We start from the raw sequence: 16521 nt of genomic DNA, 5'->3' as shown, positions 1-16521 counted from the left end.
GAGAAACACGTCACAGCGCGTGAACTTCACCTCGCGCGCGCCCTCTCTATTCATTCCTGTGAAGACACCGCAGTGCATTGACAAAACAGTGTCGTGTAATATTACAGCCTGAGTCTACAGAAAAACTATATCAAATCCCGAATACTTATAGGACATTTTAAAGAAAATAAAAATTCTGAAAATTTGCATATACGCTTAGGCCATTCAAGAGATATGCATGAGTTTGATTCTTTATGGTAACAGATTTGGAGACATTTAGCATTGCATCACTTGCTCATCAATGGATCCTCTGCAGTGAATGGGTGCCGTCAGAATGAGAGTCCAAACAGCTGATAAAAACACCACACCACTCCAGTCCATGTGGGACAAATATAAAAGCAGACATCTCACCTTCTATTTCATCTAAATAGTGTCTACATATGTTCTGTTCTTTCAGTTTCAGTTCATGTTTCTCCAGCTCTGTGTGCGTGGAATGCACTCATGCGGCATAAACACATGCTGCAGGGCAGTTTAACACAATCTCACACTGATTCCTTTCATTCCGGGTGTTTTAACAGTGAACCCTACAGCAAAAAACAAGCAAATTCATCACAGAAAATTATACTTACTTTAGTGATTTCACTCAAACTGTACTTACAGATGAAAGCAGCCATCCAATGAAGTGTGCATTAACCCTGTAAGGCCCGCTGTTGTAATATTACAACATCAGTATTAGCTCGACTAAAATATAGCTGCTCATGTTTTTTCTTTCTTTCTGTAAGACCACATTTATACAACTAATAGGTCCTATTGTTTAGCCTTGCAATGCTATTGGATGCTAGATTTAAAAAATATGCCTGTTTACCTGGCTTTAAATCCTCACACAACCTGCAAACTTGAAAATGCCTAAAATATTTAGTTTTTTCTGTGATTAGTAATGCGTCTAGATCATGTAGATATTACGGTATTGTTGAATGCATTGATCAATTTAGGTTTTGAGCTTATAACGTCAGTGATGTAATTTAAAACAATGGGTTAAAGGGGTAGCAAAATTTGCCTGTGCACCTTGCACATTACATGGATAAATTGTGCTTCTCACTTGTCGCCTGTGAAAAAAATACTAAACATCCTGTTTTTGAAATGTTTTTTTTGTTACAATTTTGAGAATTAATCAAGATTTTATGATTATTAAATAAATTCAAGTTGAAGAATAAAATAATTTCTTTGAGAATTGTAAAGTATATTTGTGCAGCAATATTTTAAATGATTTGTATCTCATTTATAAAATGCAATGTTTTTTTCTGGGCTTTGTTTACCCAAATATCTGCTTGCTGCATGAGACACAGGTGATAATGTTCTGCAATGTGGGAGGTATCAGTGCTATTAGCATGATAAGTGAAGGACACAATAAGCTATCAGACAGTATTGTGTGAATTCTGTGAATGGGTGAATTATTTAAAATGTGAAAGTATGATTGGGATTAATTTGCACTGATATTTTTACCCTGGAAAATAAACTTTTTTTTTTTTTTCTCATTTTAGAACAGGGCTGTCCAAGCTCGGTCCTGGAGGGCCGGTGTCCTGCAGAGTTTAACTTGCCTCAACACACCTGCATGGAAGTTTCTAGTATGCCTATAAGAGCTTGATTAGCTGCTTCAGGTGTGTTTAACCCCTTAACTGTCATCCCCATTTTTGAAAATTCACGAAAAAGTGCACTATGCAAACTTAAATTATTATAATTCATGAACGCTTTTGTATACAGACCTAAGGTTGGTCTCTTTTTAAAGAAGACAATTAGCAGATTATTACAGAAGTGAAATCATTTAATAAAATTAAAGTATTAAAAAGTTATAGAAGTTTAAATTTACTTAACGCAAATGTATTATACTATTTTTCTTACATTTTATATAAAATAAATATTTAAAAAAATAGTTAAAAATCTAAAATTGCTATAAACTTAAAGCCATATGTGTACATAAGTTGTGTTCCAAATTTGAAGTTGATAAAAAAAAAATTGAGGTTCATATGCAATTTTATTTAGGCGTTATACCACAAACAGCCACCGGGTGCCATTCAAACTCCATTGAATTTTTTGTTTTTGCATTTCTGTCACACATCTATCAATTTCTCTCTCAATATTACATTTATAACAAAATAAACACCAAATATGCAATCTTGAGACCGAGTTTGGACAGCCCTGTTTTACAATGTCACCAGCCAAGAAAGACCGTCTCATCATGTGTATCTGATACCGTCCGTAATGAGAACAGTGACTTTGAGATGGACACTCATACAAAAATATATATACATAAATATATAACTTATTTTATAACTGTCGTGTGATTATTAGTGTTTATAAATATATAGACTACTGTTATTGGGTTACAGAAGCATTAGACCCAGCAAATGAACCTTTAGATGTTCTCTACATTTGTTGAGCGAGTAAAATCACTGATATTCTGTTACCCAAGAGCCCAACGTTGCAATATTACAACATTTCCCTAAAAACTGACTAAAATGTCAAAAAATGTAAAAGCCCTTTTATTTCTGCATTAGAGGCCTCCTACAACAACATTTAAAAGGTGAAATCATTTTTCAGTTTTTTATTTTATTTTATATATATATTTGGGTTTTTCAGGGTTAAAGATCTAAAAATTAATGTCTGGAATGAGCTTATGAAGTACATGCAAACCCACTTGCATTTAAAATGTGATTGCGCAGTTGATAAACAACATTTGTAATTGCGTTCAGGTTCAAACATCTTAACCAACTGAACATCTGCAAATGAAAGCATGTATTATTTTCAGCCTCTATTCAATAATAACCAAATATAACTGGTCGTTCTAAACTTCTGAAAACCATCAAGACATTAAAGAAATGGATGAACATGACAAAGACAGCAAATGTTTTCAATATAACACTAAAAATACATATTTCATTTCATAATCTTCTATAACCAGTCTATATGGCCCTATCTGTGTTACTCCTCAATTTTTTATATGATTATTTGATTTTTTAGATTAACTAATGCTTCTGTAGAAACCAGATCTCTCACACAAACCATGAACTGCAGGGTCAGGCCATGAACATTCATTGCATGACATTGTAAAGCTTTCTTTGTGCCCTCGCACAACCAGTTTGCTGTGAGATGACGTGAATTGGTCTTGTGTGTTTCATTTTGTATGAACGTCAGACAGTCGTTCAGAACCACGAGCTGCTGACACACCAGCAACACAAGCATTGCATTTTTATACAAATTCTTTCATTCAGCAAGGATGAATTAAATTGATCAAAACTTACAGTAAAGTGATTTATAATCATACAAAGATTTCCATTTCAAATAAATACTGCTCGTTTTTAGCACTGATAATAATCAGAAATTGAGCAGAAAATCAGCAAATTCGTTATAATTATTTCTGAGACACTGAAGACTGTAGTATTTCAGCTTTGATATCAGCAATAAATTACATTTGAACATTCAAATAGTCATCTTAAATTCCAATAATATTTCACAATTTATTTTGTGCTTTTACTGTATTTTTGACCAAATATATGCAGCCTTGGTCAACAAGAGATTTCTTTAAAAATATTTACCAGCCAATATACACACATTTAAACGCATAAATGTCCTTGCCCTCCTTAAAATTCTTTGGACCTGTTGTGGCTAAATCATGCATGTTAGATTAACAACAGAAAAAAGTTATTTTAATCCTAAACTGGGTGATGATTCACACTTCAATCACGTTTATTAATCGCATGAATCATCACCTAGCTTTTGATAAATCTTAAATGGATTTCTGCAGCAATGTAACTAAACACAGAAGTCAAAAGAGCGCAGTGTAAAATGACCTTATTTTAATTAGGCTACCACCACACATGTAATATTTAATTCATGGCAAACATTTTGTGAGAAACCCTGTTACTTCGTGATTTAAAAAATGTGATGTTTCATAGAACTGTGACACCCAAAAGTTACTGCAAGAGAAATAGCATGTCAATTTGTTTTTATACATTTAAAAAAAAAAAAAAAAAAATTCTTTAAAAATGTACCTTTTCAAAAGAGTCTTATTTTGTGCCAACGCACAATATTTGAAAACTTCCTGGCACTGACAGTGACTCGTTTGACTGCGATGACAGGAGAGATCGTGTGTGAGCGTGTGTGTAAATGAATTACCGGAGCGGCTGGATTCTGGCATCAGTGAATGTTTAATTACAAAGAAACCCACAGTGACAAAACAGCACAACGGCGTGAAATAAGCATGACGACTGTTACAGGACCCGCAGACGCGGAGCGGCTCCTCTTCTTTTCAAATACTGGAAGAGTTTTCATTTAAATAAGACGGCACATGCCAAATGAGGAAAAAAACTAAATAGACAAAAATACTTATAAAAATATGCCATTAGATTCATATGAACAATCGTGGACTGTGAGAGCACTATGTACAGAGAAAGGCAATATATACCAATATTTACAATAAACATTGATGACGTCTTTCACTAGAAAGGGCTGAGAGGGTCACTAAACAGTAAGACTCGACTGAGGACTATCATCACTGAAAAAGTGAAAAAAGCAGACTCAGTTTATGAAAATATGATTCTCTGAGGATCCCGTTTGTAATGAGAAGTTATCTTCTGCATTGCTTTGTTCTGTTTACCTGCGCGTTCTTGGCACTAGTGTTCACAACTACTCAACAGATCAATCGAGAAACAATTTTGTGAAATATTTCCATGCGTGATGCGGTCTGGGAAATGTCTGACTTCACATCCTTGAGGTGAGCGAGAATTTGGGTGTGACGCGGTTCTTTCCAGACAAACTAAGGCAGCTGAAATTGCTCATTTAACAGGAAGTGCACCCACCTGAGGCGGGCGAGTGCTTTAACGGTTAATTGTCTGTCCCCGAAGGGCTGTAACCCGTCTGACTTCATTCTCCACACAGACACACTCACAAACACAGAGTTTCTCTCTCCACTGCAAACTCGACGCAGTCTTCATCATTTAAGAAACAACACAATTCCCTTTCCTGAATTAACAGGGTGATGAAAACAACCACTGAAATTACACAGCTGCTCATCGGTGAATCTCGCCAATCCTGTCTAGTTATATTTCATCCCAAAATGAAAAGAAATTAGCATAAAATATTTACATTTTGTTATTTGATTTTTTGTGTATTTAAAAAAAAAATGTTTTCATTATTTTAATGTCAATTAATTACATTTCCCCCAAATTCCAATTACCCTAAAGCAAAAAAATAGAACTGTAATGTGAAAAAATTACAGCACATCTGTAAAAGTACAAACCATTTCCCGTTTCCACCACGGGATTAAAAAATAAATAAATAAAAAAAGGTGATTTGCAAGTTTATATCTTACAATTCTGAGAAAAATGTCACAATTGCGAGATCACTTTTATTTATTAAATTTTTTTTCAAATGGTGGAAACCATAATATTTGTTGGATTAAATTTAATAAAAAATTTGAAGAATAAAAATGTATTAAAGTAATGTGAATGAGATTGCTTTTGCATCACAATTTTAAGAAATTAAAGTGAAATTACAATGAAAATAACGATGCAAAAAAAAAAAAAATTTTTTTTTTTTTTTTAAATGGTCCTAATTTTTTTCATGCAAATGTCTTTATGCAAATATCAAAATTTTATTTTGGGGTGAAATATGACCAGGATGTTTCTTTGTGAGATTCACCAGAACAATTAAAAAAAATAAATCACACAAATGCGACCTCGCTGACCCAACTTGAGTTGAGCGTCAAAATCTTTCAGTAGAGAAAAACGCCAGACTAATTTATTTATAAATTAAGTGCTATAAAAAGACTTAACTAAAAATGAAAAAACATAAATACTGTACAAAAGCTCACAATACCTATAATATGGAATGTCATTGCTGTTCTTTTACATAACATAGTGAAGTCTTATTTTTTTTATACATAAAAATGATTCGATAACCAAAAGAATAAAGTGATAATGTGTAATAACTCTGACTGTGAGTTTATTGATTATTGAAGTAGTAAAGTGTGTGTGTCATATAGCGGTTTGTAGGTTCTCTAGCCTTATATTGCACATTGGTTACGTAAGATTAACTCTCATCTCGCCCCGAGCAACACAAACGAGAGCTTTACCAAAACATCTTCATTCTCCAATCAAATCACAGTCTGTCAAGACCAGTAGTTGACCATTAAAGTGTGCGGACTGACGAAGTGAAGGATGAAAAACTCGTCTTTCCACTTTGTACGTCCATCCACATTACCCACAATCCTCCCTGCCTCGTGTGATGCATTCAAACTGTCTCTCTATCCAACAATTCTTGCTTCCCTTCTTTTTTACTTCAACTTTTCTTACTTTCTCTTTTCTTCTTGAAGGTAATGATAATTTCGTCCGCGTTTTTTTTTTAAAGTTTCAACACAATATTCAAAAGCAGCCACAGGAAACACCACATGGCAAGCGAGATCGAGATATTTTACACCGAGAAACGAAATGACCCATAACACAACGTAACGAAAAACAAACACTCCATAGGTTGATGTCTTACACGCTTGTGTACAATGCATCAGAGAACAGGAAGGGGCAGGGTTTCGAGGGGAAGTGCGTGGGCTGGTCCAGCGGCTTGTGAGCTGAGGGGGCGGGGTTTCCGCTACACGCGCCATAGCAGTAAGTGGTTGGTGCTGTCGTCCCGCCCCACTGTCTCGCTGCTATTGGTCAGTCTGAAGTCTTCATAGCCGTCGCCGCCGCTGATGACCAGCAGGTTGGATTTGGTGAGCAGGAGGGTGGAGGCGCGCCGTCGGGAGGAGTCTCGTCTCTGCAGGCCTCCGCTGCTGCTCTCTGAGCTGTTCTGTGCTGAGTTCACTATAATAAAAATTCAGAAAACACACTCATATTTGTTATCTGATGCCACTGTGCCACATTTTATTGATAGTCTCTATTTATAGACATCCATCTTGGAAGCATCCAATCACAAGTATTAATCAGGCCTAACAAGGCAGGTTTACAACACTTGTTTTTAAAAAACTTAGTGGTTGATTGACAGGTGAGCAGGCAGTTCTTTTCTGTTGTTTGAGATGTTTACACTGCAAATAAAATGATCGCATATGTCCCTGACCTTTTGTAAATGGTTTGTGTGATGTGATGGCATAATGTTCTGAATCAGTTTACACCTGTCTTAGCACTGACTATTTCAGATGAATAATTTCAAATTAAATATTTGATATTCGTTTGCAGGGCCATAATTGGGTGTTTTTTGAATACCACAACACACCATGTTACATTTTTTAATAATAAATAATGTGCGTATTAGCTAAACTTTTTATTTATTAATCTTCCGTTTATAAAAAATAAATTCCATGCCAAACAATTATTATAAAAACATGACAACATGTGTTAAACAAAAGAAAGAATAACAAGGTACATTTCAGCTCACATTAAAAAACAAACAAAAAAAAGAACAAGGCTTTTTTTAGGCTGGATTTAAATTCAATTAAATATTTGATATTGAATTGCACGGCCTTAATCACATTATTTATGAAAACCATAATATAATTTAAAATAATCTTTAATTATTTATTGAATTATTATCATCATCATCATCAACTATGTGTTTGTGTTTTTATGAATACCGTAACATTAATAAATTATTATTTTTTAATATATATTATAGTGTAGCGTAATATGGTAAGTTTTTAAAATGTACTGCTACATAAAAATTTTTAATTGTATGAACAAATGATAAAATTACAACTAATCATTCACACTGAAGAGAACAGTTTAAGTTGCACTGAACTCCTTATACTCTTATTGTACCTTAATGATAACAGATAAAAACACTTAGAAGAGATCAATGTCTGCAGGTTCTGTATTTCCATAATGCAATTTTGTTGCCAGATCCTCTGTTAATATTCCCCACACTGCAACAGGCAGTGAGAAACTTACCTGATTCGGACGGCGGTGGGAAGTTGACGTCAAAGCCCTCTGGCAGCTCGATGCACGTGAGGAAGCGGACGTGTCCGGTGTGTCCGTGGGAGGAGCCCATGGGGAGGAGGGGAGCGCGCAGAGAGCCCGGCCCAGTGCTGGAGGACACGGGCGGGATGGCCAGAGTCAGGACCACCCCGGCACTGGTGCCAATCCACAGCAGGTCCTTACACGCCAGAAGAGCTGTGATCCGCAAACACGCTGCTTTGTGCTGCCGGATAATGGCATCAGAGCCTAAAAGTAAAAAAATGAGACAGGGATTTGATTTGATTCTGAAACGGTTCTTTATCAAAAAGCAGTGTTATTTTTAGTATAGTTGATATACTATTATAGCTCAAAAAACAAGCATGTTTACTGAAAAGTGTAACCTGCTAAGACCTATTGGGTGCACACACACAGTGTTAGTATTATTTGTATACTATTATAGTATTTATTGATATTTTTATTTTATTTTAAAGTTTTAGTAATTTTGTTGTGTTTTTGTCCTTTTTATAATTTGTCTCTTTTTATTTATTATGCATCATATTTCTTGAATAAAATACTTGTTTCTTAACAATTTTGAGGTGCTGATTCCAAAAACGGCATCTGTTTTGCTCAAGCACGTCAGATTTTCTCTCTCAAAAAAAAAAAAAATAGTATCAGTTTTGTTTTCGATAACCATTTGTGCAATGAAGTCTATTATAACTTCAGTAGAAAAACTGCCTCAAACACTTGATTCCTGTCTGAATCTAAGCCAGATTTGTTCAATGCTCAGCCCATTTTCACATGTATGAATGAATCTAAACACATTATTTTATGCATAACGCTGATTTCAGATTCTGAGAATTATGAATGCAAACATGAGCCTGATGTTTTCTGCAATATCTGTGGGTGTTTTACTGCATCCAAACAGCCACAGAAAATGACAGATTTTGTGAAAAAAGCTTATTTTGTGAAGTTCTTCGAAAATATTTTCCCACTCCTTTGCAGATTATAAATCATTAATGCTTCTTTTTGTTATGAAAACCACAACTTGTGACATCTGACTGCTTTTGTTATTTTGATAAACAATAAAACTGATACACGTATACAATTTGAAAAACCTTTATTCTTACATTGTAAAAAAATTAAAAATAAATAAAAACTATGTAATGCAAAGTTATTGATGTTCAGCCCTGCATCTTGAAAAAAAGCATTTGCAGAAGAGGCATAATTTGATGATGCCGTTATTAATGCACACTAAACAGTACCTGCAAGCATCTTGTGCACGACTGGAGCCACATCGACCTCCGTCAGGCTCTCGTAGGTGGAGGCGTGATAGAGCCGCACCTGAGCGCTGCCCTGTAGAGCGATCCACACGCCTTTACCATAGCTCACGATACTGGTCACGCAGCGCCCGCTGTCCTGAACTACCTGGAATGAGTGCTGACAAACACATTCAAACACAATGTCAACATTGCTAAAATGATTCAAGTGCATGGACATCTACAGCTGTTCATAAATGTGACGTCAAGTGGATACTGTTTGGTTATAATTGCTATATTTTAAACTTTTAATCTGCTGATGCCAACAGTCAAGTCACATTTATTTCTATAGCGTTTTATACAATAGAGACTGTTCCAAAGCAGCTTCAAAGAAACAATCAGAAAAATAACAGTTTTAATGTTGCAAAATTCATCAGTTATGAAACTAATTCAATTTAAGATATAAAGCAGCTCTACAGAGTACAAGTGTCATTATTCAGCTCAGTTTGGCTTCATTTCAGTTCAATAACTGTGTCAATGTTACAAAGCCATTCCTTTATAAAACACATTTGATTTCAGCCGTAAAGCAGCTCTATAAAACACAACAGTGACATTATTCAGCTCAATTCAGATTGAATGTTGATTCAATTACTTTCAATAGCTGTGTGGATATTAGTGTCAATATTCAGTTCAAATTTTGTTCTCATCTGATGATGTCAGTGCAGGTATATCTATAATATTTCTGAATATAGGATTTTCTCTTTTCTGAAAAAAACATTGCATTGAATAAAACTTACCCCCCACCTTGTTACATTTGTGGTGTTTCTAGTAAAAAATTTACAAATAATTGTTTGTAAATTTCTTGTATGCTATATTATTACCAAATACTGGATTACATTTTTTTTTGTTCAGTTAGCACAGGTGAAACTAATTGTTCATAGGTCTCACTGATCTGAGTGCATGCACCTCAGTTTATGAGTGAATTATCATCAAAATCTCCCACAAATGATGCTTATTCATTCAAAAACTCAGGTGGAACCGCTCAGATCAATGAGGACTATGATCATTCAGTCCCAAAAACAAACAAAACTTGTGCTAATTGAAAGAAAAGTAGTTGACAAAAAGATTGAATCCATGATTAGTTAATAATATATCATATTGTAGATTTACAAGCCATTTTTAAAGGGCTGGTCATTTTTGACCAAATCAGTTTAAGGATTTTCAGCACAAGACTTAAACCAAAATACGTGCATGTAGTTTGCGTCTGACCTCTTGTGCTAAAGTGCTGGTGTCGACGATAAGGACTCTGTTCTGACAGCCACACCACAGTTTTCCCGCCACAGGAACCATTTTGGTCACGGGTCCGCTCGGAGAGCCCAGACACAGCGTTTGAGAGCTCTGAGGATCCCAGAAACTTCCTGTTATGTAGAAAAAGCAGAGAGAGTAGGTGTAAACCACTCTTACCGGTTAGAACTGAATCATTTTAAATGGATCTGAGCTCACCTGCTTCCCTCTGATAAACAATCACCTCCCCGTTCGCCAGGGACACAAACACTTTGTTGTCAAGATACCTGCGAATTAAAAAAAGATGTTCAGTTTCCATGCCGACCATAAGTTACCATGGCAACAGATCAATGAGGTGGAAGCTGCTTACAGGATACACAGGATAGAAGCAGAGTGCTGCATCTTCATACTGTTCTTCCTGTTTCTGATGTTGTCTGATGACTGGTACACATGAATACTGAAAGAAAACGGTCATTATTACAACATGATTATGCTTATGAAATACGGCCTTATGTGTTTACTGGTAATCACAAACTTGTTGAAAAGTTTGGGGTCAGTTTTTAATATTTTTGAACGTCTCTTAAGCTCACCAAGGCTGCAATTATTTGATTAAAAATAAAGTAAAATCAATAAAATCAATTAAAATAAAGGTTTTCCATGTTTTCAAACATATTGTAAAATGCAATGTATTCCTGTGACGAAAAGCTGATTTTTCAGCATCATTACTCCAGTCTTCAGTGCCACATGATCCTTCAGAAATCACTCTAATATGCTGATATTATTAGGAATTAAAATACATTATATACACAGGCATCAAGTCAAATGCTCTCTAAGTCACCGGAATGCTTTTTGTTTGTTTTGACTTTCAACTGGCAGTGAGGCAAGAACAAATGCTGCACACCTGCTTTAGTGACGCAGAGAGAGAGAGAGAGAGAGAGAAAGAGAGAGAGAGAGAGCGAGAGAGAGAGAGAGAGAGAGAGAGTGAGTGTGTGTGTGTGTGTGTAAATGTTTGTATGGGAAGTGACAGAATGCACTGAAGACACGGGCAGGTCTGAGCTTGAGATAATGAGTGTCTTCTGTGGGAACGCGGTAAACGGGTGTACTGTAGTCAGATCAGGGTCACTTTAGGTGAGAATTAAATATACATACACATTTTGGTTTATGCTGATATAATCATGGCCAGTTGGGCAGTGAAGATAATAATAACTAATAATATCACAGCCTGCTTTTAAAGATACAATCAAATCTTGTTAGACCAAATCAAATGGTTCCCTAAATAACACAGCAGAAGTTAAATATGTAATTTATTCTCTTAAAACCTAAACTAGATCTTGAAAAAAATTTATATTATATATATATTACACTTTTTAGTGTAAGTTAGATGTATATTGATTTTATCAGACGATGTTGTGATTATAAATCAGGATTTAAGGAGTAAAGTGTGAGTGATTCAGGTTAAACGTATTATTAATGGGTCGTGTTTACTATTTATACTTGTTTTATGTATGACAACAGAAAATATGTAAATGTGAACAGCTTTATTGGGCATTCAGTTGTATTACAGTATGTGACAGTTCATATAGTAGAACAGATCTGAAGTGCCAAAAAACAGTGCTTCGCTCGTTTGCAAGCCATGATGTCTCTCGCTCTCCTCTCACGGTCGTAGCTCATTTTCTCATGGGCGGGCAAAGCAGAGAAAGGGGAAGTAATCTTTCCCCGTATGACGACATAAAGGGAAGATTCCAGATTGGGCCATCTGAGCTTTCATTTTCTCAAAGGCGAAGCAGGATACCCAGGGCTCGGTTTACACCTATCGCCATTTCTAGCCACTGGGGGACCATAGGCAGGCTAAGGGAACTCATATTAATTTTAAAAAACCTAATAAAGTGAAATTTTCATGCCATGGGACCTTTAAGTAAGTTTAAGTTCTACATTTACTAAACCTAAACCTAAAATAAAAATAAAAGCTAAAAAAAAATGTAAACTGAAAAATATACAAATAAATGCTATAAATAATACTAAATGATACTAAAATCACCAAATCAAGTACGGCCCAATATCACATTACAGAAGTTATTTATTCCGTCATGCAGTGACCCACCAGCCGTCCTCGGTCCCGAGCCAGACGGAGCTCTGATACGCCTCGGGGTCGATGCTCAGCAGGTCCTCCAGACTGGCACGGGTGAAGGAGCCTCGACTGGACCGCCGCATGGCTCGGCCATCCATGGGACTGTCCGCACTAAGCCGAGGGGCCCCGAATGAGCTCGGGACGGGAAACTCCTGTTCCTCCTCCGAGCTGGTGGTCTCGGTGGCCATGTCCTTTGAAACGGCTGCTTCATCATCTGAGAGTAACAAATAAATACAAAACATCACCAATAAGAGAAGAAGAGAGAAGAAGAATGAGCTTTTACTGGCCAGGTATGTTTACACATACGAGGAATTTGTTATAGTAACAGAAGCTCCACAGTGCAACAGAAAGACAACAACAGGACAGGACACATAATAAAAGAATAATATACAAATATACAAATAGGCAATGTACAAAACAGCAAAAACACTATATATAATATAGACAATGTGTGTAGAGGTCAGATATGTGCAAATTTGAAATGACAAAATAAGTATGTGTGGTGAATAAATAATGTATAATAGAGTTGTGTGCTCCACGTTTAATGTCAAGTGTTCATGAGATGGATTGACTGAGGGAAGAAACTGTTCCTGTGTCTGGTCGTTCTGGTGCACAGAGCTCTGTAGCATCGACCAGACGGTAACAGTTCAAAGAGGGAGTGTGCTGGATGTGAGGGGTCCAGAGTGATTTTACCAGCCCTTTTGCTCAGTCTGGATAAGTACAGTTCTTGGAGAGTGGGGAGGGTTGTACCAATAATTCGCTCAGCAGTCCGGACTACCCTCCGTAGTCTTCTGAGGTCAGATTTGGTAGCTGAGCTGAACTGAGCTGAGCTGTCAATAAGACACCAATCACAAACATGAGTGAGTATATATGATTTTCGAGACTTACTGCCGAAGCTGGATGAGATGGTGGAATGGGAGGCTTGGCTCTGCAGTGTGGATGAAGGGCTGGGAGAGTCTTCATCATCGGTGTCGTCGCTATCGAAGGGCACAAGCTCTGCGGCGGGGACCGACGGTGGCTCGCTGAGCTCCAGAGATGAGCCGGAGATGCAGATGTGGAGCTGGGGTTGTGCAGACGTTGTAGGGTTTGACTCAGACGGGGCGGAGAGGGTGGAATGACCCACACGTTCTCTGCAGTAGACAGAATGGACATTTTTGCAATTGCAAACTGCTTGTGTGTAAAAAATTACTGCAACATAGAATACTACACTGCTATTGAGGTGAACCTGGTTTAAAAGGGATATTCATTTAAATTAACATATATATATACATATATACCCATATATATATATATATATATATATATATATATATATATACATACACACACACACACATACATATATATATATATATATATATATATATATATATATATATATATATATATATATATATACACACACACACACATACATATATATATATATATATATATATATATATATATATTAATTAGTGCTGTCAAATGATTAATCGCATCCAAAATAAAAGTTTTTGTTCACATAGTATGTGTGTGTACTGTCTATATTTATTATGTATATATACAGGTCCTTTTCAAAAAAATAGCATATTGTGATAAAGTTCATTATTTTCTGTAATGTACTGATAAACATTAGACTTTCATATATTTTAGATTCATTACAACACAACTGAAGTAGTTCAAGCCTTTTATTGTTTTAATATTGATGATTTTGGCATACAGCTCATGAAAACCCAAAATTCCTATCTCAAAAAATTAGCATATTTCATCCGACCAATAAAAGAATGGCCATCATGTTCATTTATGCACTCAATACTTGGTCGGGAATCCTTTTGCAGAAATGACTGCTTCAATGCGGCGTGGCATGGAGGCAATCAGCCTGTGGCACTGCTGAGGTGTTATGGAGGCCCAGGATGCTTCGATAGCGGCCTTAAGCTCATCCAGAGTGTTGGGTCTTGCGTCTCTCAACTTTCTCTTCACAATATCCCACAGATTCTCTATGGGGTTCAGGTCAGGAGAGTTGGCAGGCCAATTGAGCACAGTAATACCATGGTCAGTAAACCATTTACCAGTGGGTTTGGCACTGTGAGCAGGTGCCAGGTCGTGCTGAAAAATGAAATCTTCATCTCCATAAAGCTTCTCAGCAGATGGAAGCATGAAGTGCTCCAAAATCTCCTGATAGCTAGCTGCATTGACCCTGCCCTTGATAAAACACAGTGGACCAACACCAGCATCACTGACTGTGGGTACTTGACACTGGACTTCAGGCATTTTGGCATTTCCCTCTCCCCAGTCTTCCTCCAGACTCTGGCACCTTGATTTCCGAATGACATGCAAAATTTGCTTTCATCCGGAAAAAGTACTTTGGACCACTGAGCAACAGTCCAGTGCTGCTTCTCTGTTCAAAAGTGGCTTGACCTGGGGAATGCGGCACCTGTAGCCCATTTCCTGCACACGCCTGTACACGGTGGCTCTGGATGTTTCTACTCCAGACTCAGTCCACTGCTTCCGCAGGTCCCCCAAGGTCTGGAATCGGTCCTTCTCCACAATCTTCCTCAGGGTCCGGTCACTTCTTCTCGTTGTGCTGCGTTTTCTGCCACACTTTTTCCTTCCCACAGACTTCCCACTGAGGTGCCTTGATACAACACTCTGGGAACAGCCTATTCGTTCAGAAATTTCTTTCTGTGTCTTACCCTCTTGCTTGAGGGTGTCAATGATGGCCTTCTGGACAGCAGTCAGGTCGGCAGTCTTACCCATGATTGCGGTTTTGAGTAATGAACCAGGCTGGGAGTTTTTAAAAGCCTCAGGAATCTTTTGCAGGTGTTTAGAGTTAATTAGTTGATTCAGATGATTAGGTTAATAGCTCGTTTAGAGAACCTTTTCATGATATGCTAATTTTTTGAGATAGGAATTTTGGGTTTTCATGAGCTGTATGCCAAAATCATCAATATTAAAACAATAAAAGGCTTGAACTACTTCAGTTGTGTTGTAATGAATCTAAAATATATGAAAGTCTAATGTTTATCAGTACATTACAGAAAATAATGAACTTTATCACAATATGCTAATTTTTTGAAAAGGACCTGTATATATAAATACATACCCATGCATGTATATATTTAAGAAAAATATGTTACTTTTATATATTAACTATATTTGTATATAATAAATTATACAAATATAAATATATACATGTAAATATTTTCAAAATATATACTGTATGTGTGTGTATTTATATATACACATACTACAATACACACACACACACACAGTACATATGGCAAACAACTAAAATAAATTAGAACTAAAATTATGAAAAATAAAATTAGCAATAAACAAAATAAATAAATAAAACTATAAATAAAAACTTTACAAAAGCACAAAGTCTGTTTTAAAAGGTATATTCCAGTATATTTTAAACCTAATAATGGGTGTATTTCATGTTGTAGATTACCACAAACAATATATAATACGCACACACATACACACACAAAACCTTTAAAAATGTTTTTGGTAATTGAAATGAAGCTGAAATAAAATAAAATATAAATTTTAGAAGAACTCAAACTTCAAAAAATTTTAAATGTTGCTTTGGCAACAAATTTAAAAAAATACTTTGAAGTCGAAGAACTAAACTGAAAAATAAATTAGTTACTAAAATTGTTCCTCATTAATAGAACTAAAACTGTAATAAAAATAAAGCATCAGATTAAAGAATATATATATACAAATAGCTTGACAAAGTTAGTAAAACCTAAACTAAAATAGAAAATATAATAATATAATATAGTTTTATAGTTATATATGTGGTTAAATGCACTTATAAAACAAGCAGGCACAAATCTGAGTGTTTAAAGCTTATAGTTAGACAGTAAAAAAAGAAAATGATTTGTGCTGCAAAATTGTACACAATTTAAATACATTGAAGGATGTTGAAATTAGTGCTAAAATT

General features: G+C 35.9%; 1 protein-coding gene across 1 annotated transcript in view; it reads right to left on the bottom strand.

Moving 5' to 3' along the window:
- Positions 1–4167: 4167 nt before the first annotated feature.
- Positions 4168–16521, bottom strand: part of LOC306888130 (rho guanine nucleotide exchange factor 17-like) — an 81441-nt gene continuing 69087 nt past the window's right edge. Inside the window, exons 14-21 of the mRNA XM_079446282.1 lie at positions 13476–13717; positions 12561–12801; positions 10830–10916; positions 10679–10746; positions 10445–10593; positions 9182–9356; positions 7914–8186; positions 4168–6833 (exon numbers count right to left, since the gene is read on the bottom strand). Coding sequence (XP_079302408.1) covers positions 6622–6833; positions 7914–8186; positions 9182–9356; positions 10445–10593; positions 10679–10746; positions 10830–10916; positions 12561–12801; positions 13476–13717 — 1447 coding nt within the window. The 3' untranslated portion in view covers positions 4168–6621. The remainder of the gene's footprint in view (positions 6834–7913; positions 8187–9181; positions 9357–10444; positions 10594–10678; positions 10747–10829; positions 10917–12560; positions 12802–13475; positions 13718–16521) is intronic.

This window comes from Barbus barbus (genome assembly GCF_936440315.1).
Source record: "Barbus barbus genome assembly, chromosome: 22".
Lineage (NCBI taxonomy): Eukaryota > Metazoa > Chordata > Actinopteri > Cypriniformes > Cyprinidae > Barbus > Barbus barbus.
Note: the sequence above shows the minus strand (reverse complement) of the source record. Positions and strands in the feature narration are given on the sequence as shown.